Source organism: Convolutriloba macropyga, chromosome 2 (assembly GCF_964194025.1).
Source record: "Convolutriloba macropyga chromosome 2, txConMacr16.3, whole genome shotgun sequence".
Classification (NCBI taxonomy): domain Eukaryota; kingdom Metazoa; phylum Xenacoelomorpha; order Acoela; family Convolutidae; genus Convolutriloba; species Convolutriloba macropyga.
In genome coordinates, this window is record NC_134469.1 from 38,452,827 (window position 1) to 38,474,599 (window position 21,773).

General features: G+C 35.6%; 1 protein-coding gene and 1 pseudogene across 1 annotated transcript in view; both read right to left on the reverse strand.

Moving 5' to 3' along the window:
* Positions 1–902: 902 nt before the first annotated feature.
* Positions 903–2,206, reverse strand: LOC142335265 (UDP-N-acetylglucosamine transporter pseudogene; annotated as a pseudogene).
* Positions 2,207–2,707: 501 nt separating this feature from the next.
* LOC142334895 (transmembrane protease serine 4-like) overlaps positions 2,708–21,773 on the reverse strand; it is a 61,720-nt gene continuing 42,654 nt past the window's right edge. The window contains exons 5-6 of the mRNA XM_075383222.1: positions 6,916–7,152; positions 2,708–3,110 (exon numbers count right to left, since the gene is read on the reverse strand). Of these exons, the coding sequence (XP_075239337.1) occupies positions 2,875–3,110; positions 6,916–7,152 (473 nt within the window). The 3' untranslated portion in view covers positions 2,708–2,874. The remainder of the gene's footprint in view (positions 3,111–6,915; positions 7,153–21,773) is intronic.

Below are 21,773 nucleotides of genomic sequence, written 5' to 3' on the forward strand. Positions count from 1 at the left end.
ATTTTAATAACCAATATGTAAAAATTGACAATACATATAAATATCTTGGTGTACGTTTGGACTCAAAAGTAACTTTTAGAACTCACATTTCCCATGTTGTAAAAGCTTAGCAAGCATCGTGGACTTTTCGAAACTCAGACACTATATTCCCAGAAGTAATTTATTAAACTATTACAATACAAATGTAAATTCAATGATTCAGTATGGCATACTTGTCTACGGATGTCGCAGCTATTCTTCACTCATTCCCATTTTTCGATTACAAAAGAAAATTTTGAAAATAATACACTTCCGAAAAAAGCGGGACAGTTGCAATGACCTGTTTACAAACAATACAATACTCTCTGTTTACAAATTGCAATTATATGAACTGCTCAAGTTTGTTCTCAAATCTCTAAATGGACATCCCTGCATTAAGTTTTGTAACGATATGGTTCAAAAAAACAAAGGTGTCAATACATGAAATAGTACATTGAATTTGCTTAATATTCTGTTTGAAAAAGTAAAGTTGAGAGGAACTCAGTTCAATTTAGAGGTTCTGTTCTATATAATAAGCTTAGATTAATTGGAGTGTTACCTGATAATGTCACTAGAAACAACCTTCCTGATATTTGCCACAAATTGAAATATTCTTATATCTGTAATAATTCTAAATTTGTTGAATATGTTTATGGCGACCGCTCCAAATAATCGATCTTCCGTAATTTTGTCTTTTGTTCTGTCATGTGTTCTGCAAAGTATATTATTTTCTTGTGCTACCATCATGAGAGGGTGATCTGAAAAGAGGAAATTGATGTCCCCGTCCTTGCTTTATTGTATTTATACGAAAAAGCTAAATAAATCTCTCTCTCTCTCTCTCTCTCTCTCTCTCTCTCTTTCCCATCTAAATTCTAAATTATTAATGTTTGCTGGAGAAGTAAATTGAAACAATAATCGAAAGCATTTTTCACAAATAGATCCAAAATTTACATATTTAAGTTCAAATTTGAGCTGTTACTTGGAACTATTATACAAACAAGCAGAGCAAATTACGATAGAAGAACCAAAAACAAATATTGGTGTGAGGTGAAAGTCAAATAAAACTACTGAAAATGAACAGGAAATGATTACAGCAATTGATGTAGCGAATCCTTTCAGGATATTGTCAGCGTACTTCACAACGCATGCAATTATAAGACCTCCTAAAGCTTGGCTAAAGATGACAGTCATAGTCCAGCGGTTGTACCCATGGAAAAACCCACGTTCCACCACGTCTAATCCATCGTTGTAATAAACACCGGCAATTCCCAGAATAAGACCAAATGTTGCCAGTTGAATGTTTCGCAGCCAGACCGAAACTTGAGTTTGTTTCAGGATCTTTTCAAAGTACACGCCAGAGAAGCCAGATGTTAAACACATGACCACGATTGCAATAAAACCAGCTATTGGATTATGATATTCGGGACTTGCATCTTTGGCTGCGTCGCTGGATACGGTTGTTTCAATTTGGACAGCCGCAATTCCTAATGTGAGAAGGAAAAGAGAGAGCCATTTTGTTCCCGAGAGTTTCTGTTTGAGGATTAGCACCGCAAAAAGCGCAGTCGTGATAATTCTGGTCTGGAAAACTACCTGATATGTAGCTGCTGGAAGATTTGATATTGCAACATAGAATAAATTGTTCTGAACCACGTAGAGAACAGCAGGCACGCCCACCCGCAAATTGTCCCAGGGCTCATTTATTATGTCATTTTTCACCTGTGTTATCAATCCTCTGATCCCCCCTTCATAAAAGAGAATCATGAAAATACTGGCAAATAGTTTTATAACTTCCTGAACACAAACAGCAGTAGTTGAAAAGTAACGTTCGCCAGGCATTGTCCGCGAATATCTTGTGACTAAAACAGTAAAAGCACTTTGTGCTGATAGGAACATCAAGGATAAGTATCGCTTCCGTTTTAACAATGGATCAGTGTGAAGTTGTCTTTGTTGCTGTTGTTGTTCTGGTTGTTGTAATTGTTTTTCGGCCAGGAATTGTTGAACCTCATCGTTATAATCAACAAAAACTGCAAGCTCGTGTTTTTCTTCATTATTTTTCTTCACTTCAGCCATGGCTGGTCTCTTTATTAACGAGAAATACCAACGTTCTTAAGCATAACTTATCTGTAATACGTGGTACGTGAGATACAGAAACACATTTTTCTTAATCAATTAGAATGACCGTCCTGAACAAAATGCTAAGCTGACAGAGAATCTTGAACACGTAGTAGAATTGTTCGATAAGCTTCATATTGATAAATTTACTATGAAACTCAATACACTTTGAGAAAAAAGAACATGAATTAATTTGATAATCGCGTTTCATAATTCAGCGTTCTTAAAGCTGAATTAGCGTTCATAATTAGCGTTCTTAAAAATTTTGGTTCGAATCAAATTGCACTGCTTCGGTAAAATTTCGCTGCAGAGCAAGTTCGACCCCCCCCCCCCCACTCCCCCTTAAATAGGATCAGCACCAAGGAAAGCGAAAAACCAGTTGATGGCTTTGTTTGTAACAAAAGATACTACATTAGCCCTGATTATGTAAATGCGGTTTATGACTCTTTCCGTCTTATACTTTTTTGGATCTCGGGATAACTACAGCAGCACAGAAAATCTCATCATAAAATTTTGACACATAAATTCTTGATTACCCTTCCACAACAGACTTGACTCTAATTTTTACCAATAAATGTTTCAATTAAGCGAATATACTTTTTGTAGGTATCTCCGGCAAGAATGTTCGTAGCTGTTAATAAAACCACCTGGAATGTTTGTTTAGGAGAAACAAAAGGGGGAAGCCAACAAAAGTCCGCAATGTAAGGCAAAAACTGCTCCAAGTTCTATTTCCTGACTTGAAACTTAGTCAGTATAGAACTGCGTGATAACATTTATCCCAAACAATAAGTTAGTCAGATTCACGAATCGCTGCTCCCCCTTGCACCCTGTGAGTTCCCCCCTCTCATCTATGGATCTGTGAATGATGGGTTTGGCTATCCCGTACAAGCATTTAGGAACAAGCTGGTTAACCCCGTTGACTTCTACACAACTAAACTGATAGACAGGTGATCCTACGTCCTTGAAGCAAGTGTTAGCATCTGCAAAAAATAATAAACAAATAAACAATTAAGAAACAAGGACTCAAGAAACATTTTCTTTTTCTTCCATATTGTAGGTAATGAAAATATTCGGAAAAACGTTGCCTCTTATCTATTTGAATAACGTTAGGATTTCAAACGCATATCCGGAAAAATACAACCAGATGGTTAAATGTTTACTTGTCTGGGATAAATTAATCGTATTTGAATTGAAAACACAGTTTTATACAAAATCACATAGAAAAAATTAGAAAGCCATTCCGCTAGTTCAAAATTAATACTTTTAATATTAATAATTTAATATTAAAGCCCGAACTTTGGTCGCAGTGCAGTTCAGCGCTGTACCATCTCAGCCTGTCCCTCATCTTCGCAGCCTCACTTACATTATAGTGTTATCCGGGGATGTCTTCCCAATGTAATATCACTAAATTCCCAATGTTATCCTATGTTCACGATGTTAGCTTCTCCAAATGTTTTAGTATTCATGTTCTTTATTGACCATGTTTGACCATCAAATGTTTTATCATACACTTTGCATAATCTATAGAGTCAACAGTTTCTGCCTCCGATTTAATCTTTTTCAGATCTTTGTTTCTATGTGATTCGATGTTTTCCCTCCTTTCGAACCTGCCAGAGACGCGGCCCTTCTTTCCCTAGCTTTCCCTCAATTCTGACAGCCATCCGTGAGGAAGAACGACCTCCAAGTATTCGATGTAATCTTGGGAAAAAATGGAACGATGCCCTCTCTTCATGATCGGGTCAGGGAACGGTTACTCAGAGAAGAGTTTTAATCAGTTATTGAGCGATAAACAGAAGAATGTTTTGAAAATTACTAAAGAACTTCAATGTTCTTTAGTAATTTTCAAAACATTCTTCTGTTTATCGCTCAATAACTGATTGAGCGATAATCTCGCTCAATCTTTATTATTTTGAACTTGATCACCGTATTATTTATTATGTAGATCATTTTAATTTATTATCATTATAACCAATTTGTTATAATCTAGATCATTTTTAATCATAGTTCACTTGATTACCAGAAACATGGTTTCTTACTTCACTTAAAGCATGCAAGTAGGGCAAGTGGGATAGAGAGAGCGATATTATATATATATATATATATATATATATATATATATATATATATATAGCTATATATATATATATATATATATATATATATATATATATATGTATATATATATATATATATATATATATATATATATATAATAACCGTGATAGGGAGAAAATTAATTGCCACTTGAGAGTGTGAGTCCACACAACAGCGCGGGTAGTGACGCCGAGAATAAACACAGCCGGCGTTTGTTCATGCTTATTTGCAGGACAGTCTTAGATTTGTTATGCCCACATGAGCACCAGAAATGAAAAAAAAAATTATTGTATGTGCAGATGGAACACTCATTAAGTAGAAAAATTCAGACTGTAAATTTTAAAGTGGGACCTGATCAGAATAATGGAATGAGTAAAAAACACTCTGCAACTTTTAATGGTTCAGGGTTGATATTCAATGCGAACCAGGTCCGGGAGAGTTTGGCACTGCTTTTTTTACCAGCAATAATTTATCCCATTTGTTTGGTTTTCTTTCTTGATGTATATACTTTGGCCCTTTTGGGTTCAGTTTTCTTTGAACTGGAAAGCGCTTGGCTGATTTTGACTCATAAAAGTTGTCAATGTTCCCATTGCATCCAATGCGAATGAAGCTTCGTCAGAACAATTGACGAAATACGTAGTTTAACCAGAAGTCGAGATTTGGTGAGTAGATATATTAACGGTGGTTTCTATGATTAGACATGACAAACTTCAATATTGAAAATTCCTGCCGATCTAGACGTTCTGTACTTTTTGTAGACAAATTTCGAAAGAAAACAGAATTGGAAAAGACATACGATCTAGTACAGCTGACTTTAAATCTACGTGCTCCCTGGCAATACATTGCTCTTTTGCTCAAAACTACGTTCATCCAATTTTCGAATGTCAACCTTGAATCGATGAGAATCCCAATCTTTCCAGATCATGAGAATTCCAATGTCTTCGTTTTGTTTTGTCTTTGATTATTGAAATTAAAAATTCTATTCATCAGCATTCATCAGATAATGAGAGAAATTCAATATATCATCAAAGACACATATTAGTTATACAACAACAAACAACTGACATTACCCATGTCACATTGGTTAGTTAATGCAGAAAACATAACAAAAGACGTACGGATCGTTAAAGAGCATACAAATGTCCAGTTGCTGGTATTACTTTAAAAAAGCATTCGACACATTGGACCATGGAATTCTAAAAAAATAAATTGAGTTGCTATGGAATTAGAGGCTATTGTTTAGCTTCCCTAAGCAGTTCCCTAAAGGATCGTAATCAATTTGTTGAAGTAAATGGTTCCAAACGTCAATTGAATGCAGTGCCTTGCGGTGTAGCTCAAAAATCGCTCATTGGCCCACTGCTGTTTGTAATCTACATTAAAGGTCTTCCTTTAGTAAAAAATCATCGACACTAAATCTTTTCGCCGACAGCACTTCGATATTAAAAAATTTAGATGCCAGTATCCAAGGGTTTCAGTAAAACTTTAAAGGTGTCGATAATTGAAGGAAAGCAAATAAGTGGAAAATTTACAATTCCGAGAAAAATAAATCAAGAATCAATTAGCAATTGTATGGATTTCTATAAAACTCCACAAAAAACAACACAAGAGTTATATGTTTAGGAACCTTTTTTTAATTATAAACAATATATCAGAAAACTCGCGCATCAAAGAATGGCTTTCTGAATCCAACCCCCGAAATTTTTCTCAGGGTATTATATTCTCATGTGTATTTTTTTAACTGCAAATAAATTGAACTATTCTTTTTATAAGTACCTTGTTTTTTTGTAGTGTCAAAGTGGTAACAACTCAACGAAACATTATTTCACAAAAGGTTTCAAAAAAAGTAGAAAAAAATTAAAAGTTGACGAAAAACTGTTTCAGCGTCGGAGTGTTAGTGAAAAGCAACATTCTGAACAGCAAAATTTGACCAAAATCGCTGCACTAGGAACAAAATATTTGCAGAAATTTGTCTAAATAGTTCTTAGAATTGTTGTTTTGTGTCAGGGAAGAAGAGTGCAGGCTGCTTTAAGATGATAATACATACGGGATGAAAAAAACATTGAACAAAAATGTGGGAAAAACTATATGAAAATTATGAAAACTAAATTATTTTTAAATGAAATACAAATAAATTTTATATGATGTCTATATCTGATTTGGCGAAACCTGTATGTTGACCGACGTGATCACCAGTGATAATTTTGTCACTTATGTGATAGTGCAGTTTTTACATATCTAGGACAACTTGTATGTGGATGCTAAAAGCTGGTGCATTTAACATTAAAAGATGTATTAATGAGATGACCGTGTAAACTTTTCTTTTTATGGACTCGCGGTGTTGGTTTACCAGGGCGAAGACAGACAATACGAACATCTTAATCTCGCGACTAATTTGTCCTAGACAAATATACCAACAGTTTAACGTTAATTCTGCTGCTTGACAATCTAACACAGCCCAAATTACTTCATTCTAACCCCCCCCCCCCATTCCGGAACGAAGCCATACAAAATTGGATAAAACTGATGGCGAATCTAAAAGACTATTCAGTCTCATCGATATATTTTTATCCTGCGCAACTTCCATTTTAATTACCAATTTCATTAAAGTTTAATCATTAGAAAAAATTACGAAATTAACTAAGCTACACTTGAGTGTCGTGAAATTAGTGAATGATGTAGTTGAATTGGAACCTGGCGTATGGGTGTTGGTGCAAATATCTTCATCTCGGCAAAATCTAACAGGATCCACGATTGGTATGAATCCACTTTCTAAGTAGCTCACACTGAAGTAGGCTTCCATGAGGCTGTTTGCAAACGAGTTCATATCACCCATTCTTGAGGTCAAACCCAGGCCACACACACCGATTAGGTCGCCCTGTCTCGCCACTTCTTCACATATTGGCAAATGATGCCTTCGAGAACCCACAACTATAAAGAGAAAAATACAACTCAACAATTTAGACAAAACGGAATAGTTATCGGCCTGTTTCTTTTTGCAAGATAAAAAAATCTGAACTCTTAACTACATTTCATTTTAAATACACGCTTCTTTTAATGTTCTCATTATTAAGGCTCGATGTTAAAAACAACTTAAAATGAGTGCCTGTTCATTCATTATCATACAAAAACTAAATTATTAAGGCTTGTTGGCCTATTTGATATAATAAAACGGGCCGGTGTACTGTTGATGTACCGCGTTGATTTGACCAAATTATGTATAAAGCTCAGAAGATGACAAAGTTCTAAAACACAACTCTTAGATGTCAATTTATTGCTGTGCAACAATGTCTATACGTTCACGCGGTACAGAAAGGTGCATGGTTTTTATTGATTAATTGGACCTGTTCTGCCTCCCACCGCCAGCTTAGTCACTTAATAAAAAAATTAAAAAACATAAATCAGCTGCATTATTTCCCTCCCAAATATTTCGCCTCGCTCACAACCAAGATTCTTTCTAACAAAGTTTCCGTAGTTTTAAAAATTTTGGCAAATTAGGCGTTCGCTTTCAAAACTTCATAGATACCCAGAATGCGATCAGCGACCCAAAACGTGTATGGGCCAACGGACTAGGGTCTCGGCGGCGGGTTGGGTTCAGACGCAACACCCGAAGCCAGTTATGGGCTAGAACGAACAGACGTTGACTACCTTCAGCCAGACTGAACAGACCCAAGCCAAAATCAGCTAGAAGTATTTTGACTATTTTTCAAGATAAAAACAGTGAAATCCACGAATAACGCAGTTTTCAGTAATCAAATATTAGTGTTTGTTTAACCTTCTACTTTATGATGCTAGTTGCTAAAGACCAGCTGCTGCTTTAAAAAAATGTCATTTCATAACGCCGTTATTTCTATTTTGCAGATCTTTTCTTACCGCCTAATTTGTGCCTGGGTACAGATGAAGATCTGTAAAAGACTGCTTTCATCGCTTTCGGACCGGTACATCAACGTGTGACAGGAAATCCAGTACTCAGCGTTGATAGGAATGTCCTTAGGCTTTCTATCAAAAGCGATTTTTTTAAAAAAAAATTGTCTTTTTTCTTTTTATCTTACTAAATGACTAAGTACGACTTTTTGAAGCCTGTAAAAATTTTCAAACGACCTCTAAGAATTTGAAATTTAGACCATTTGCTCCTTTACTCAAAATACAGATTTTAAAAAGATCAATAAATTTTTTCGTTTATATAAGGAACAGACTTCACAAACGCTGCTCTAGCTAAAATGAGAGAAAATAGAGCTCTTATATCAGAAGCACGAGCAACTGCAGATGAAGCATGCAAGATGATCAATACTTCATCGAAGTGCAAAGCAAAAGTAAACGTTTTTAGCATCAAAACAAGAGTAACTAAATGTCACAAACTATAGATCAACTGTTTTATCAATTGATCCATAGCCAACTCAGGTGAAATTTGCAAATATCAAACGTGCTAAAAACAACATCACAAATGTAAAAATGCAAAAAAATGCAGCAAGCAGCTATCAATTCAGCTAACACTGACAAAATTTATTTCTTGCAATGAAACTGCCGAGGTTTGTCTAACACAAATGCAAGAACTTTGCCACTGTGTGCCTCAATGAGGTAAATAAGGAACGGGAAAAAGCTACATAAGATTAAAATTTACTTCGTAATGGCAACAAGGAAGGCAAGTTAATTAAATGGTTCAAAGAAATTGGCAAAAAAAGCAACAAAAACCAAAGTTAAACCTCAACAATCTGATATATATGACGACCAAAGGAAAGTTCTCGAAATACTAAACGCGCGCTTTGGAAAAACCTGTGTTAGGAAATCTTTGGGTTAGAGCTATATATCACTTAGGTCGAGATTTTTCCTGTAAAGATTTTCGAAACCTAAATGTAAATAGTTTTCATCTCCGAACATTTTCACGCTTCCCGTCAGAAGCTAAGTTGCATATATAACAAGAAAAACGGTTAAAAAATATTAGAAATTCTTGAGAAGCGAAATTTAGACTTTTTAAACGATGGTTTTCACATCAATTGCAAGAGCACGCCGAAACATGCTTATCGTACACTTGACCGATATATGATTTTCCAATTGTTTTGGCACATTCCTTGTTGCCGAGAACTTTGGTACTGACTACAGTTCGGCCATCACAACCTCGAATCAGTACAAAAAAAACTGAGGCAAAAAAACAATTGCAGAAAAATCTAAGAGATGAGAAGAGAGAAAAAACGAAAACTCCACCAGCCTATCCAAAAGCTGAGGAACAATATAACCAACTACTTACACTGTTCGCTCTTAGCCCACTATAAGAATCGTACTTCCAACAGAAAGGATTTCTCTTCCGCCAAAAAACTATTGATCTCATCCGTCAAGAACAAGAAAAGGAATACAACAGAAGAGCAAATTTAAAACAATACAGAACTTTGAGGGAAAAAACATTTTCTTCACAGATGTACAAAAAAGGTGCAACGATCGGATAAAGTTAGGCAGTCGAACCTGATCGCAGTGACTCAAAATGAGGGGAACAAAAGCATTTGGAAGAAAAACTAAGGCTTTGTCTGGGGATTTAAAAAACCAACTAGAAAACAGCAAGGTACTGAAATCTTCTCTAAGAAACTCGGAACAATAATGGGCAAAAAAATGCGAAATCATTAAAACTTTATTAGCGGGTACGATGAAAGACCAAAATTACGAAAGCTTGAAATCAAATCAGCAGTTCGAGGAATTCAAATAAGAGACCAAATTGCCTCCTCATAGCGGAGGAATTGAAATCAAAAACTGTGTACAAAAAGTAGATCAAAAATAGGAAACTGCGAACAAAACTAATAATTCAAGCCCCGGATAATCTAAAATCATATAAACATTCTATAATGTTGCCTAACTGCCTCAAAGCATATACCTCTCTCCTTATAACGAGCTCTAAGAACACATCTTTTGTTTCCATTTCTTGGAAAAATTGAGAAGTCAAAAAGATACCAAAGACGAACAAAAACAGATAAGAGGCAGAAAGTTACCGACCAATCAGCCACAACAACTGTCTGGCGAAAACATGCAGCATTTCTGCAAAGGACAATTCCCTAACGCACTCTGAACATCATAATGTCTTCGGCGAAACATAAAGTACCTATAGACGAAGCCGCTTCACAACATGCTCCAACTAATTCAGAACATAAGAGAAGCATCAGTAGACCGAAATGGTGGATTTTGTTTGAATAGATGTTGAAAAAGCTTGATGCAGTGTGGAGACTAAGACTACAAAAAACTGCAGCAAATACTTTGCGCACATAACTGAGAGAAGATGGCTAAACCCTCTTCTCACTCAAAGAAATTTATATGGGAATCTGAATAACTCAAAACGCACCACTTTTTCAACAATAGCTGGACTAACTCAGGACAGTGTCATTGTACCAAGACTCTTCTTGGTTTATGTCAGTGTTATTCCTAAAGTACCTGTCCAAATACCATTTCGCCGTTGATTTTGCCCTTTTATTACAGGACGTGTTCTTGTACATCAAAACAAGGGTTACTTCATTGCTCACTGAACTAATTGGTCAAATGGCGCAGAAAGATAAATATAAGAGTATATCTTAAGAGTAAACACTGGAAAAACAAACTACCTGGTGTCCAAAAACCCGTGAAAAAATCTAGTCATGATCTTTCAAATAAAGAAAAACTGATTAAAAGACCAAACTCAGTTAAACTTCATCACCTAAACATTAACCCTTCATCTAAAATGGAGCAAACAATGTAGAGATCGGGTAGGCAGAGCAAACAAAAATCTGTCAATTATGGCGTCTAAGTCAACTAAACATTTTTGAAAAATGTGATATTTTGTATAAATCATAGGTTGGAGCTCTACTTTTCTACGAGAAAACTCGCTGGCTAGACCAAGCTCGTAGTTGTTACGAATATACAGCTACAGCAAAAAAGAGCGTTGATAAAAGTGTATGAGATCTCGTTGGCTTTATGTGAAACAAGTTTATCAGAAGTCTAATATACCTGCCGTAAGGGATATTCAATTCAGATTAGCAAATATGACCTCAAACGCGCAAAAATTAATAAAAACTTGAATCAGGACTTGAACTTATCTCGAGAAAAAGCAGTTGCAAAAGCCAGCTGGATATGTTCAGCCGAAGTCAACAACCGAAACGCCATCTGTTTTCACACATCCTTAAAACTGAAACAAGCAAAACGAGCATGGATCTGCCGTGCAGCCCAAACTAATCATCAAATCTTTTCAGAGGCCTATGGATCGAATCTCAGTACCGAAACGCAGGTGTAGACTGGCAAAGACACAGCTTGCGACTAAAATCATAAGAGCACATACAAGCAATTGTGGATCAATTCATTGTTTTGACGTATTCATTTGTCGCCAGACACAAGAGAGAATTCAAGCAGCTACACAGTCAGAATAACGTTTTACAATCAGACGCTCGTTTGAGAAAGCATATAATAGCTCAATTGCTATAACAACGATGGATTGATTCAGGGCAATAGCTAATTCCTTCTTTTCTGTCTTCTAAGTTATCTTCTGACCAGATCGTTAAGCGTACCAATGACCACAGATAATTTTGAATTCAACCACAAGCCTAATCATTCAGACTTCAACAACAAAACGCATAACGCAAATTGACGACGTTTTGAGTTACAGTATTAGCTTACTTTTTACCTTCCTTCTGGTTTATTTATGAAACAGCTCTCAGCTAATGATATTTGATAGACGCTTGATTAGTTTCTTATTTGCAATTATCAGCAAACACTGCTTCCTGTTCCAGAAGAGACAGCCGCTCGATTCGTTATTTTTGGCCTAAGCCATAGGAAAAGCAAAAAACTCGCCATCAACTCGCCATCATAAGCATCATGCTAGAGGAACCAATAGAAAATCCATTTTATCAATTACTCTTAATTAATTCTCATACTCACTCCACTGATTTCCTTATCAAATGTTAAATTTATTCAAACAACAACATAATTTAGTGCGAAGAGCGGTTTGGTTCAGTGGTGTCATGGTTTAGGTCGGGTTAGTATAGCACTTTTTACGGCTCTTACCTTTAAAATTTTCACCTTATTATTTAGATTTTTAACCGTTAGCAAATCTAAAACCTCCATCCTAATACTCGTTAATCATTTCCTTTATCCACAAAATCTTATACTTCATCATATAAATTTCTGTCATGAATACATTGACTTGTAGCGCCGCGGTCTCCTCGTCTGGTTAAAACGAGCCCAGTTGTTCAATCGCCACCCGGTAAGGAGCGCTTTTTGCTTTCTCCCTTATCACATCTAATTTATTGCCTTCTTAAACATACTGATTATCAGTTCTTCTAATTAATCGACAATTGGCGTAAGGTGAAAATTTTAAAGGTAAGAGCCGTAAAAAGTGCTATACTAACCTGACCTAAACCATGACACCACTGAACCAAACCGCTCTTCGTCTTCGCACTAAATTATGTTGTTGTTTGAATAGATTTAACATTTGATAAAGAAATCAGTGAAGTGAGTATGAGAATTAATAGAGAGTAATTGATAAAATGGATTTTGTATTGGTTCCTCTAGCATGATGCTTATGATGGCGAGTTCGCCTCTCTGACAAGAATTATGCAGTTTTGCTTCACTGGAGGTTTTTGCTTTTCCTATATCTTAGGCCAAAAATTACGAATCGAGAGGCTGTCTCTACTGGAACAGGAAGCGGTGTTTGCTGATAATTGCAAATAAGTAACTAATCAAGCGTCTATCAAAAATCATTAGCTGAGAGCTGTTTCATAAATGAACCAGAAGGAAGGAAAAAAGTAAGCTAATACTGTAACTCAAAACGTCGTCAATTTGCGTTATGCGTTTTGTTGTTGAAGTCTGAATCATTAGGCTTGTGGTTGAATTCAAAATTATCTGTGGTCATTGGTACGCGTAACGATCTGGTCAGAAGATAACTTAGAAGACAGAAAAGAAGGAATTAGCTATTGCCCTGAATCAATCCATCGCTGTTATAGCAATTGAGCTATTATATGCTTTCTGAAACGAGCGTCTGATTGTAAAACGTTATTCTGACTGTGTAGCTGCTTGAATTCTCTCTTGTGTCTGGCGACAAAGGAATACGTCAAAACAATGAATTGATCCACAATTGCTTGCATGTTCTCTTATGATTTTAGTCGCAAGCTTTGTCTTAGCCAGTGTACACCTGCGTTTCGATCCATTGGCCTCTGAAAAGATTTGATGATTAGTTTGGGCTGCACGGCTGATTCATGCTTGTTTCAGCTTTCGGGATGTGTAAAAACAGATGGCGTTTCGATTGTTGACTTTGGCGGAACAGATCCAGCATGCTTTTGCAACTGCTTTTTCTCCAGATAAGTTCAAGTCTTGATTCAAGTTTTTATTACATTTTGCGCATTTGAGGTATTATTTGCTAATCTGAATTGAATATCCCTTACGGCAGGTATATTAGCCTTCTGATGAAATTTTTCAGATTAAGCCAACGAGGTTTTCTCATACAATTCATCAACCCTTTTTTGCTGTAGCTGTATATTCGTAACAACTACTAGTTTGGTCTAGTCAGCGAGTTTTCTCGTAGAAAAGTAGAGGTCTTTATCCACGAGGCTAGCCAAGTACACCACGTATAAGAAAAAAACAAGCAGAGCCAGCAAGCGCCCTTTCCGATGCTAGAAGTGGCTCCCCCCTTAAGGGTTACAGTCATTTGATTTCATAAACTCTCAAAGAACAATTAATATTTTTTTCTCGTTTATTTCCAAATCGAACTCTCTTTAATGATGCCCTCTAAATTGTTTGAACTTCATTACACATACATTAAAAAACTGCTGAGGCCAGGCTGCTTTATAGGGCTGGAATTATAGGCTTTAATTTGTCGAAATTATTTGTTCGGACTGCGATCAGAGGTAAACATCTGACTGTTACCTCTTCACAGAGAATGAAAAAGAAAAGCAGTGAAAAGGAAAAAACTGAATGATTTTCTCATGTTTTTACTTTTCTAATGGTTTTCTCTTAGCCATAACAGAAAATAGGTATGCGGCCGAGGTAAGGGTATGATCCAGGCCGAAATTGTTTTTGGGCGGAACGCACAGGAACTTTATAGGCGAGACCTAACAGACACCCAATTTAGTTATGGTCCAGACGGATTGGTGCGAAGGAAATTTAGTCCAGACTCTGAGTTCAGTCGCACCAGACCCCTGTCAGCGACCCATATCCGTCTGGTCTATACCTGTCTTAAGGTGAGGACCTCATACAGAGTAGTGACCTCAGGAATTTGTGATCTTGTAAGAAACTTGATATTACCTCCTCAGAGGACTATCAAAAATCATCGCTTACCCGGGTCGAGGTGTCACCGCTAAAAATCGCTAAAAGATGTAAGATTTGAAGTGAATTTGAGTAAAAAGTGTAAGATTTGCGCTCAATGCAATGAATGCCCGGGTTGCCCATCAGTAGTAGTAGCTGAGCAGAGCTGGGGGGGGGGGGGGTAAAAGGATGTACCTATGTATTAACATTAGGTATAGCCTATTTTCGTTCAATTTCCAAAGATGTACCTAAAAAGAGAGTGAGAACAATAGACCTGTCATCTTATCGTAATTACCCAGGGGTAATTATCTTAATTACCCCAGGGAAATGCATCCGCTCTAATGCACTTCAGCTAATCTTATCTACTTAACCTTTTTTGAAAGGAAATAATTATTTTTGTTTTTTTTTATTTTTCTATTTTTCCACTTTTCAATTTTTGAAGTTTTTTATGTAAATTTTTTCATTTTAAATTTATTTTTTTTAAATTTAATTAAATAAATTTTGGTTGAAAAATGTCGTTTTTTGCGTAAGGTTTTTGATGAAAAATGCATAATTTGAAATTTTCTTTTTTTTCCATTTGTTAGTTTTCGAAAAAAAATAGTTTTCATTTTTTTCGAATTTTTGAGTTTAATTAAAAAAAAAATTATTTTTATAGAAATATTAATTTTTTTTAGAACATTTCTTATTTAAAAAAGTTGTTTTTTACATAAGGTTTATAACAAAAAATGCAGATTTTTACGTTTTTTTATTTTTCTATTTTATCATTTTTCAGTTTTTGAAGTTTTTTTCATGTAAATTTTTATTATTTTTTTTTTGAAAAGAATCGTTTTACTTAAAATAAATGTCTTTAAAAAATGTCGTTTTTTACATAAGGTTTTTAGCAAAAAATGCAGATTTTGAGGTTTTTTATTTTTCTATTTTTTCCATTTTTCAGTTTTTAAAATTTTTAATGTAATTTTTTTTTGAAATAAAAATCGTTTTACTTAAAATAAATTTCTTTCAAAAATGCGTTTTTTTTACACAAGGTTTTTAACAGAAAACGCAAATTTTGCGGTTTTTTATTTTTCTTTTATTCCATTTTTCAATTTTTGAAGTTTTTTATGTAAAAGTTTTATATTAATTTTTTTTTTTGAAAAATGTTTTAATATAATGAATTTTTTTAACCAATCATATCATTCGTATAATCTATGTTAAAATAAGCCAGGACCGAGAAACTTTGTTCATTTTGTGTTTTGTCTCAGTTGAATATCTGTGGTCTTAAAAAAATGCAAAATACTCCAACACTTCCTTTACTTCCTTCAACATCTTTTCTTTCGACATTTCATTCTGATTTAGATTTCGTTCCCAACAAAGAGGAATCGAAATTTAGAACAACAGTAACTGATAATAACATCGAATTATCCTTTGAGGTGGATTGCACAAGAGTAACAATAAAAACACAGACTACTAGCTTAACACTTCCGGAAGATTTGTGGAGAACTTTAGAGGCTGCTAGACATCATAAACTCCACTTAGCGAAGAAAAAGTCAACAATTCAGTACTTTCTCTCCCCACTTATTTTCAAGCCGTTGAGAGAATTCGAAAAGAACAAGGATTTCATCCACTGAAAGACTGCAAAGGTATTTTGTTCCCGTACTCTCGTGATATAAATCACTACGGTGTATGGTGGGTAGAAGACATATTCTCCAAACATGCTGATACATTTTCTACAAAATCACAAATCTTCGATCTACCCAATTTCCAAGACCTCATTCTTCCTCCTATCCAGGAAAATGACAATGATGAGAACCAATCACTTCATAAAAATGTTCCTTTCTCGAACTACAAGTGCTCTCCAATATAGGTCTTAAAAGTTGCTTGTCTTCACTGATAAATTCTCCCTCACGTGACATCAATTGTCACGTCACGTGATGTTACTAAAAATAGAAATGACATAACTATTACGTCATGAAGAACACTCAAATGTCATTGGTTACGACTGCTTTTATATGATCTCATTGGTTACGAAGTCGCAATAATTCTCGTTCTTACTAAAATTTTATTGGTTCGATTTATAAAGCTCTTTCTTGAAGATAATTCAATCATTTGCTGCTTTTCGTTTTCAATATTCAGTTACCTTATTTATTCAATTCTTCCTTTCTTGCCTTAAAAACTCATCTTTTACTTACTTCAAACGCCACAGATGGATCAAAGTTCAGTCTCAGCTGACAGCAAAAAACCCTACGCCTTCCCCTTCCGCAAACGAAACCATAAGGGAAAACCAGTTATTCCTTCTTCCCAGTTTGATTATCAAAATGAACGCATATATTCTTTGTATAATGATATCAACGTGAAAGTTGAGGACACTGAATCCAAACCAAATGAGGATCGCCAAGGAAACAACAACCTTTGGTCTTTCCAAGAATACAGCAACCGGAAATATCAAATCAGCATCCCAGAGGAGACTATCAACACAAGCTCGAATTGGACCCACTTGAAAGCCTTTCGCGAAAATGTCGAAAATGAATTTGTTCTACATCAGTTTCTGATGCTGTCGGTCTGGGAATTGAAAATTTTCATTCAAAAATTACCTGAGATGTTAAAAGAAGCACTACAATTTGAACCCTCAGAAGTTATTGCAAAGTTGATGATTGACGAAACTTTGTTCCAGCCAACTGATGTGGAGGAAAAAGCAAAATTCGATGTGTTCTGGGAATTGAGTGAGACTGCTAAGCGAAAAGTATGTGTGACCAGAACATTTTACCAAGATGATCCGAATCGATGTTATTTCACTATCAAGCTCTTCACTCGAGGGACTGAAAAGGACAGTTTTAGAAGGAAATGCTTCCTTTCTGTCACAATTGGGGAGTTGCAGAAAATAAATCGAATGAGCAATGAAATTATTTCAGTGCTGAACAAAGTCAAAAACCAGACAAAATCGCAAAGTGCATAGAAGTAATTGTAAATTTTTATAATGTATGTGATGTCTGTATTTATTCACTTTTTGAATTACATTCTTTCAGAACAGTTGCTCGATATGAATATTGAGGAAATGGTAGAGTTCGAAAAAGAAATCAGTCAACTTTTTGTTGGAAATACAAAAAGGAAAAATTATTTTTTGGCTGTCTGTCGAAGTTCTGACAAAAATGTAAATCTAGATAAAATCAACAGAGAAGTTCCCTTTGGAGGACTAATAGGGGTTGGCGATTCAAAGTTAGAAAAACTTTTGAATTGGTCGAAAATTTTTTTCGTTTACATGCCACATTTCATGATGCAACGGGATACCTGGAAACAAATCTAAATATTGGTCGTGGGTACTGTTACATGGTTCCATTCCTTAATTCAAAATTAAACTTTTGTTTCTTGGGACATATAACAGGTCTAGCATATTGTTGTTTTCTGAAATTGTCACCACGATTCCATTTAATCGAAGTGTGAATCATTATTTCCTAATCACGAACAAAAATCAGTTGCACTCTAATGACAGATCATAACAACCACGCAGCTGACTTTATTTTCGATAATAACAATCAAGAGCGACCTCCTTGGAAAATGTGTGGACGCACTTGCTCTCGAACAGCTTTTTTGTCAATATTCCAGTGCTTAGTATTATTAATACTTCTTCCTTTTTCAATTATCAACCTCATTTTTGCCAGAACTTGTGACGAACGAACAGTTTGGATTGCTATTCTTTCAAGTGCTGTTGGTTGCATACTTCCTAATCCCAGAGCATAAAATGAATAAGATTATATCAACAAAGGAACGCATTCTGATGTATCTTGTTGGTCCTTCCGGATCTGGGAAAACTGTTTTCATTATTGATATGCTACAAATGAAAACTTTTCAACCCTCGTTTGATCGAATTTTATACTTCTATAAGCACTTTCAGACAATTTACGATACAATGATGCAATCAAATGCAGGCATAGAATTCATTCAGGGTGTTGATTTTGAATTAATTGAGAACTTACCAGCTGACGGCACAAAATATTTACTTATATTCGATGACTCATTAGACATTCTTTCCAAGTCGGAAAAATTCAACGAAATTGCGACAGCCGGTAGACATCGAAATTTAAATTGTGTTTATATCAAACATAATCTTTTCCACAAAAATAAAACTGGACGTGATGCCGAGCTTCACACTACTCACATTGTTTTGTTCAAAGCACCCAGTGATGTGCAGCAAATTGATATATTGGGAAGACAACTGGGTCTGGGAAAACAACTAAAACAATGGTATGATGACCCTACACAAGAACCATATGGGCATCTTATGGTAGATTTGAGACCACCTACACCTGATTTGTTAAGATATTGTTCAAATGTAACTTCATTTCCTTCAGAATTCTTCGTACCGAACAGTCGTGCTCGTATTAGTGATATTAATGATAAACGCACAGAATTATTATACTCTGAAGCTCTTTCGGAATCTCAACAAGAAACTTCAACCAGCTTTCCTTCTACATTGTCCTAAGGAATTCATCAGATTTCTCTGTGAGTGTATTGTAAACTTGATTAAAGGAAACCTCACATGATTAAGAAGAAATCAGTTCACTCGCTTCCAAAAACAACTTAGAAAGCTCACATCAAAATTAAAAACCCTAAGTTCGAGAAGACTTATATTGGGCTCAAAAGCTGGAATAACAATATTAAGTTACATATACCGACCTTGTATGAACAAATTTTCAACTTTCTTCAATGAGTGAGGTCAAAAATTTTGTTCTTGTTCCAAAAGAACTGTGGGAGACCAGAAAAAGGAAACCATCGGAACCCTACAGCGAGATATATAAAAAAAGAAGAAACAGTTTCCCCAGTTATCAAAAAAGTGAAAGAAGAACGTTCCGAAGAAACCAATCGTCCACCTAAAGAACTTAAGACAGACCTGGAATTTCACTATAAGAACTATCCTGAGACATTGAAAACTTTGAAAGAGATATACGAAAACAAACGGGTGAAAATTTCACTTTCCAATACAATTATTGTCGACAACGTTGACACAGGAGTTGACATAAAAACATTCCTTTATTCAATTAAATTGAAGAACGCTTCAGTTGATCCAAACTATTTCCTAATTCTGAAAGTTCTAAATCTGAGACCACATCTGGTTAAAAACAACATTTTGAGGACACAATATGGTTCAGACTGGTTCAATTACAGTTTCAGATAGAATCAAATTGCAAAAGTTGTATAACGAGAGGGGACCAGCAGCTTTCGGTTCTATCAACAACTTAACAAAAGCAAGTGGAATCAGTCGCGAGAGAGTTACAGAATTTTTAGTCAAAAGACTCTTATACGAAATACAAAGGAATCAGACGAAAATTTCCCCGGCTAAATGCGCATGCTCGCTATATTGATGAGATTTGGTGCTTGAATCTTGCGCAAATGGATAAACTATCACGATGGAATCGAGGTATCAACTTTTTACTCGTTACTGTAGATGTTTTTTCTCGACACCGTTAGGTTGGCATTAGCAGAGGGCAAATTTCAGAAAGGATGTAAACCTCACTATACACATGAAATTTTCCTAGTTCGAAAAATAAACACTTTAGCGCCCTTCCCGACATATTTTGTTGTTGATCAGAAAGGTGAAAACATTGATGGAATATTTTATGAACAAGAATTGTCAAAAGTTGCATAATCATTTTTCAATTAGTCGCGCTAGGAAATGGACGGTTACAATCTACCTTATTTTAAAGGAGTTCCTCGTCAGAGGGGGCGTGGCTTTGGAGTCTTGGCTAGAACAGTCGCTAGGACAACTCTTCCCATTCTCAAGAAACACGTTTTACCTGCAGCAAAAAAAATTGGACGAGATGTAATCGAGTCAGCAATTCCCGAAATTGGTGGTGTTTTATCAGGACAGACTTCGATTAAAAAAGCAGTAAAGAAGACTGCAAAATCAACAATACAGAAACAAGTTGGTGGTGGTATGAAAAAGAGGAAAAACAATAGACAAAGTGTTACTCGACAAAAAATTCGCAAAGACTTTTTGAAGAACCTTGACTAACCATTTTCTCAAACAAACGTCACACAGAACAGTCAAATGAATTCGTTTTATCTAGAATTAGTATCCAACGCTTCCTCTCGAGTTTACCCTCAAAATGCAACGGCTTCGTTCACCAATTTTCTTCCCGACAAAATTGAACTGGATGGATCATGGGAAGTAGCTTTAGTCGAAGTATCATATCCCGGTATATGTTATAACATTGAAGGAGGATTGATGACATTTCACTATGATGAGAAATTTAAGCATGTATTCGCTATTCCACCAGCAGTTTTTAACTCTATGGACGAATTTGCGAAGAGTCTTACAGATATACCCAAAAAAGCACGACATCCCAAAAAATTAGATCCTCAATTTTCTGTCAACATCGACAAAAAAAGTCGAAGACTAACTTTTTGCAATAGAGGATCTCAAAATGTATCCTTCAGCAAAAGTTTGGCTGCTAACTTGGGCGTTGAAGCTGACAAACCTGTTATGCCACCTGATTCGAAAGGATCATACAACACCAAGTCCTGGGCAACGGCAGATCTCCCTTTTGATATTACTGGAACACATACAATTTTACTCTACTTGGATATAGTTGAACCCAATTCAGTCGGTGATGTGAAATGTCCTCTTCTACGCTCCTTGCCCTTCAAACATCGAGATAACGATGAGATTTTTAAGAGATCTCAGGTTCTGAGTTATCGCAGTTTCGAACACTTGAGATTCCATAAAGTAATCAAATCCAACTTCCACAGTATCCATGTAGAATTAAGAAACGCTGCTGGGCACCTTGTTCCCTTCTTCCCTATTGGTCAAGTTCAACTTACGTTATTATTCCATAAAAAATCTTGATCATTTCCTCAATTATCATTATAAAAAACGGTCGGCTGAAATGCAAATGAATTCCTTGTCTCACTCTATGCTAGACTTTTTTGGGAAAGTTCCAAATCTAGACCCCATTCTTTGGTCCAATGAACAGCAAATATTTCCAACAAATTCCTTAAACGAGTCAACAATCGAATTTCAATTGGAAACTGATCGTAATATTTTTACTGACTTGCGCTCTATTCGATTATTAAAGGAGATCGAACACGTTAAGATAATGCCGAAGAAACATTATTGGTAAACAATGCTCTTCATTCTCTTTTCTCTAATTGCGAAGTATATCTTAACAATGAACAAGTTCACAGTGCCAATTCTCTTTATGCTCATCAAGCTTTTGTCTCTGCTGACTGAATTTTCAGGGACAAAAGGAACGAAGGAAAGCTTATCTCAATGCCAAGGATATCGATACGAGATTGAGCCAAACGATATTACAAAAAGAGCATTTACAGATACT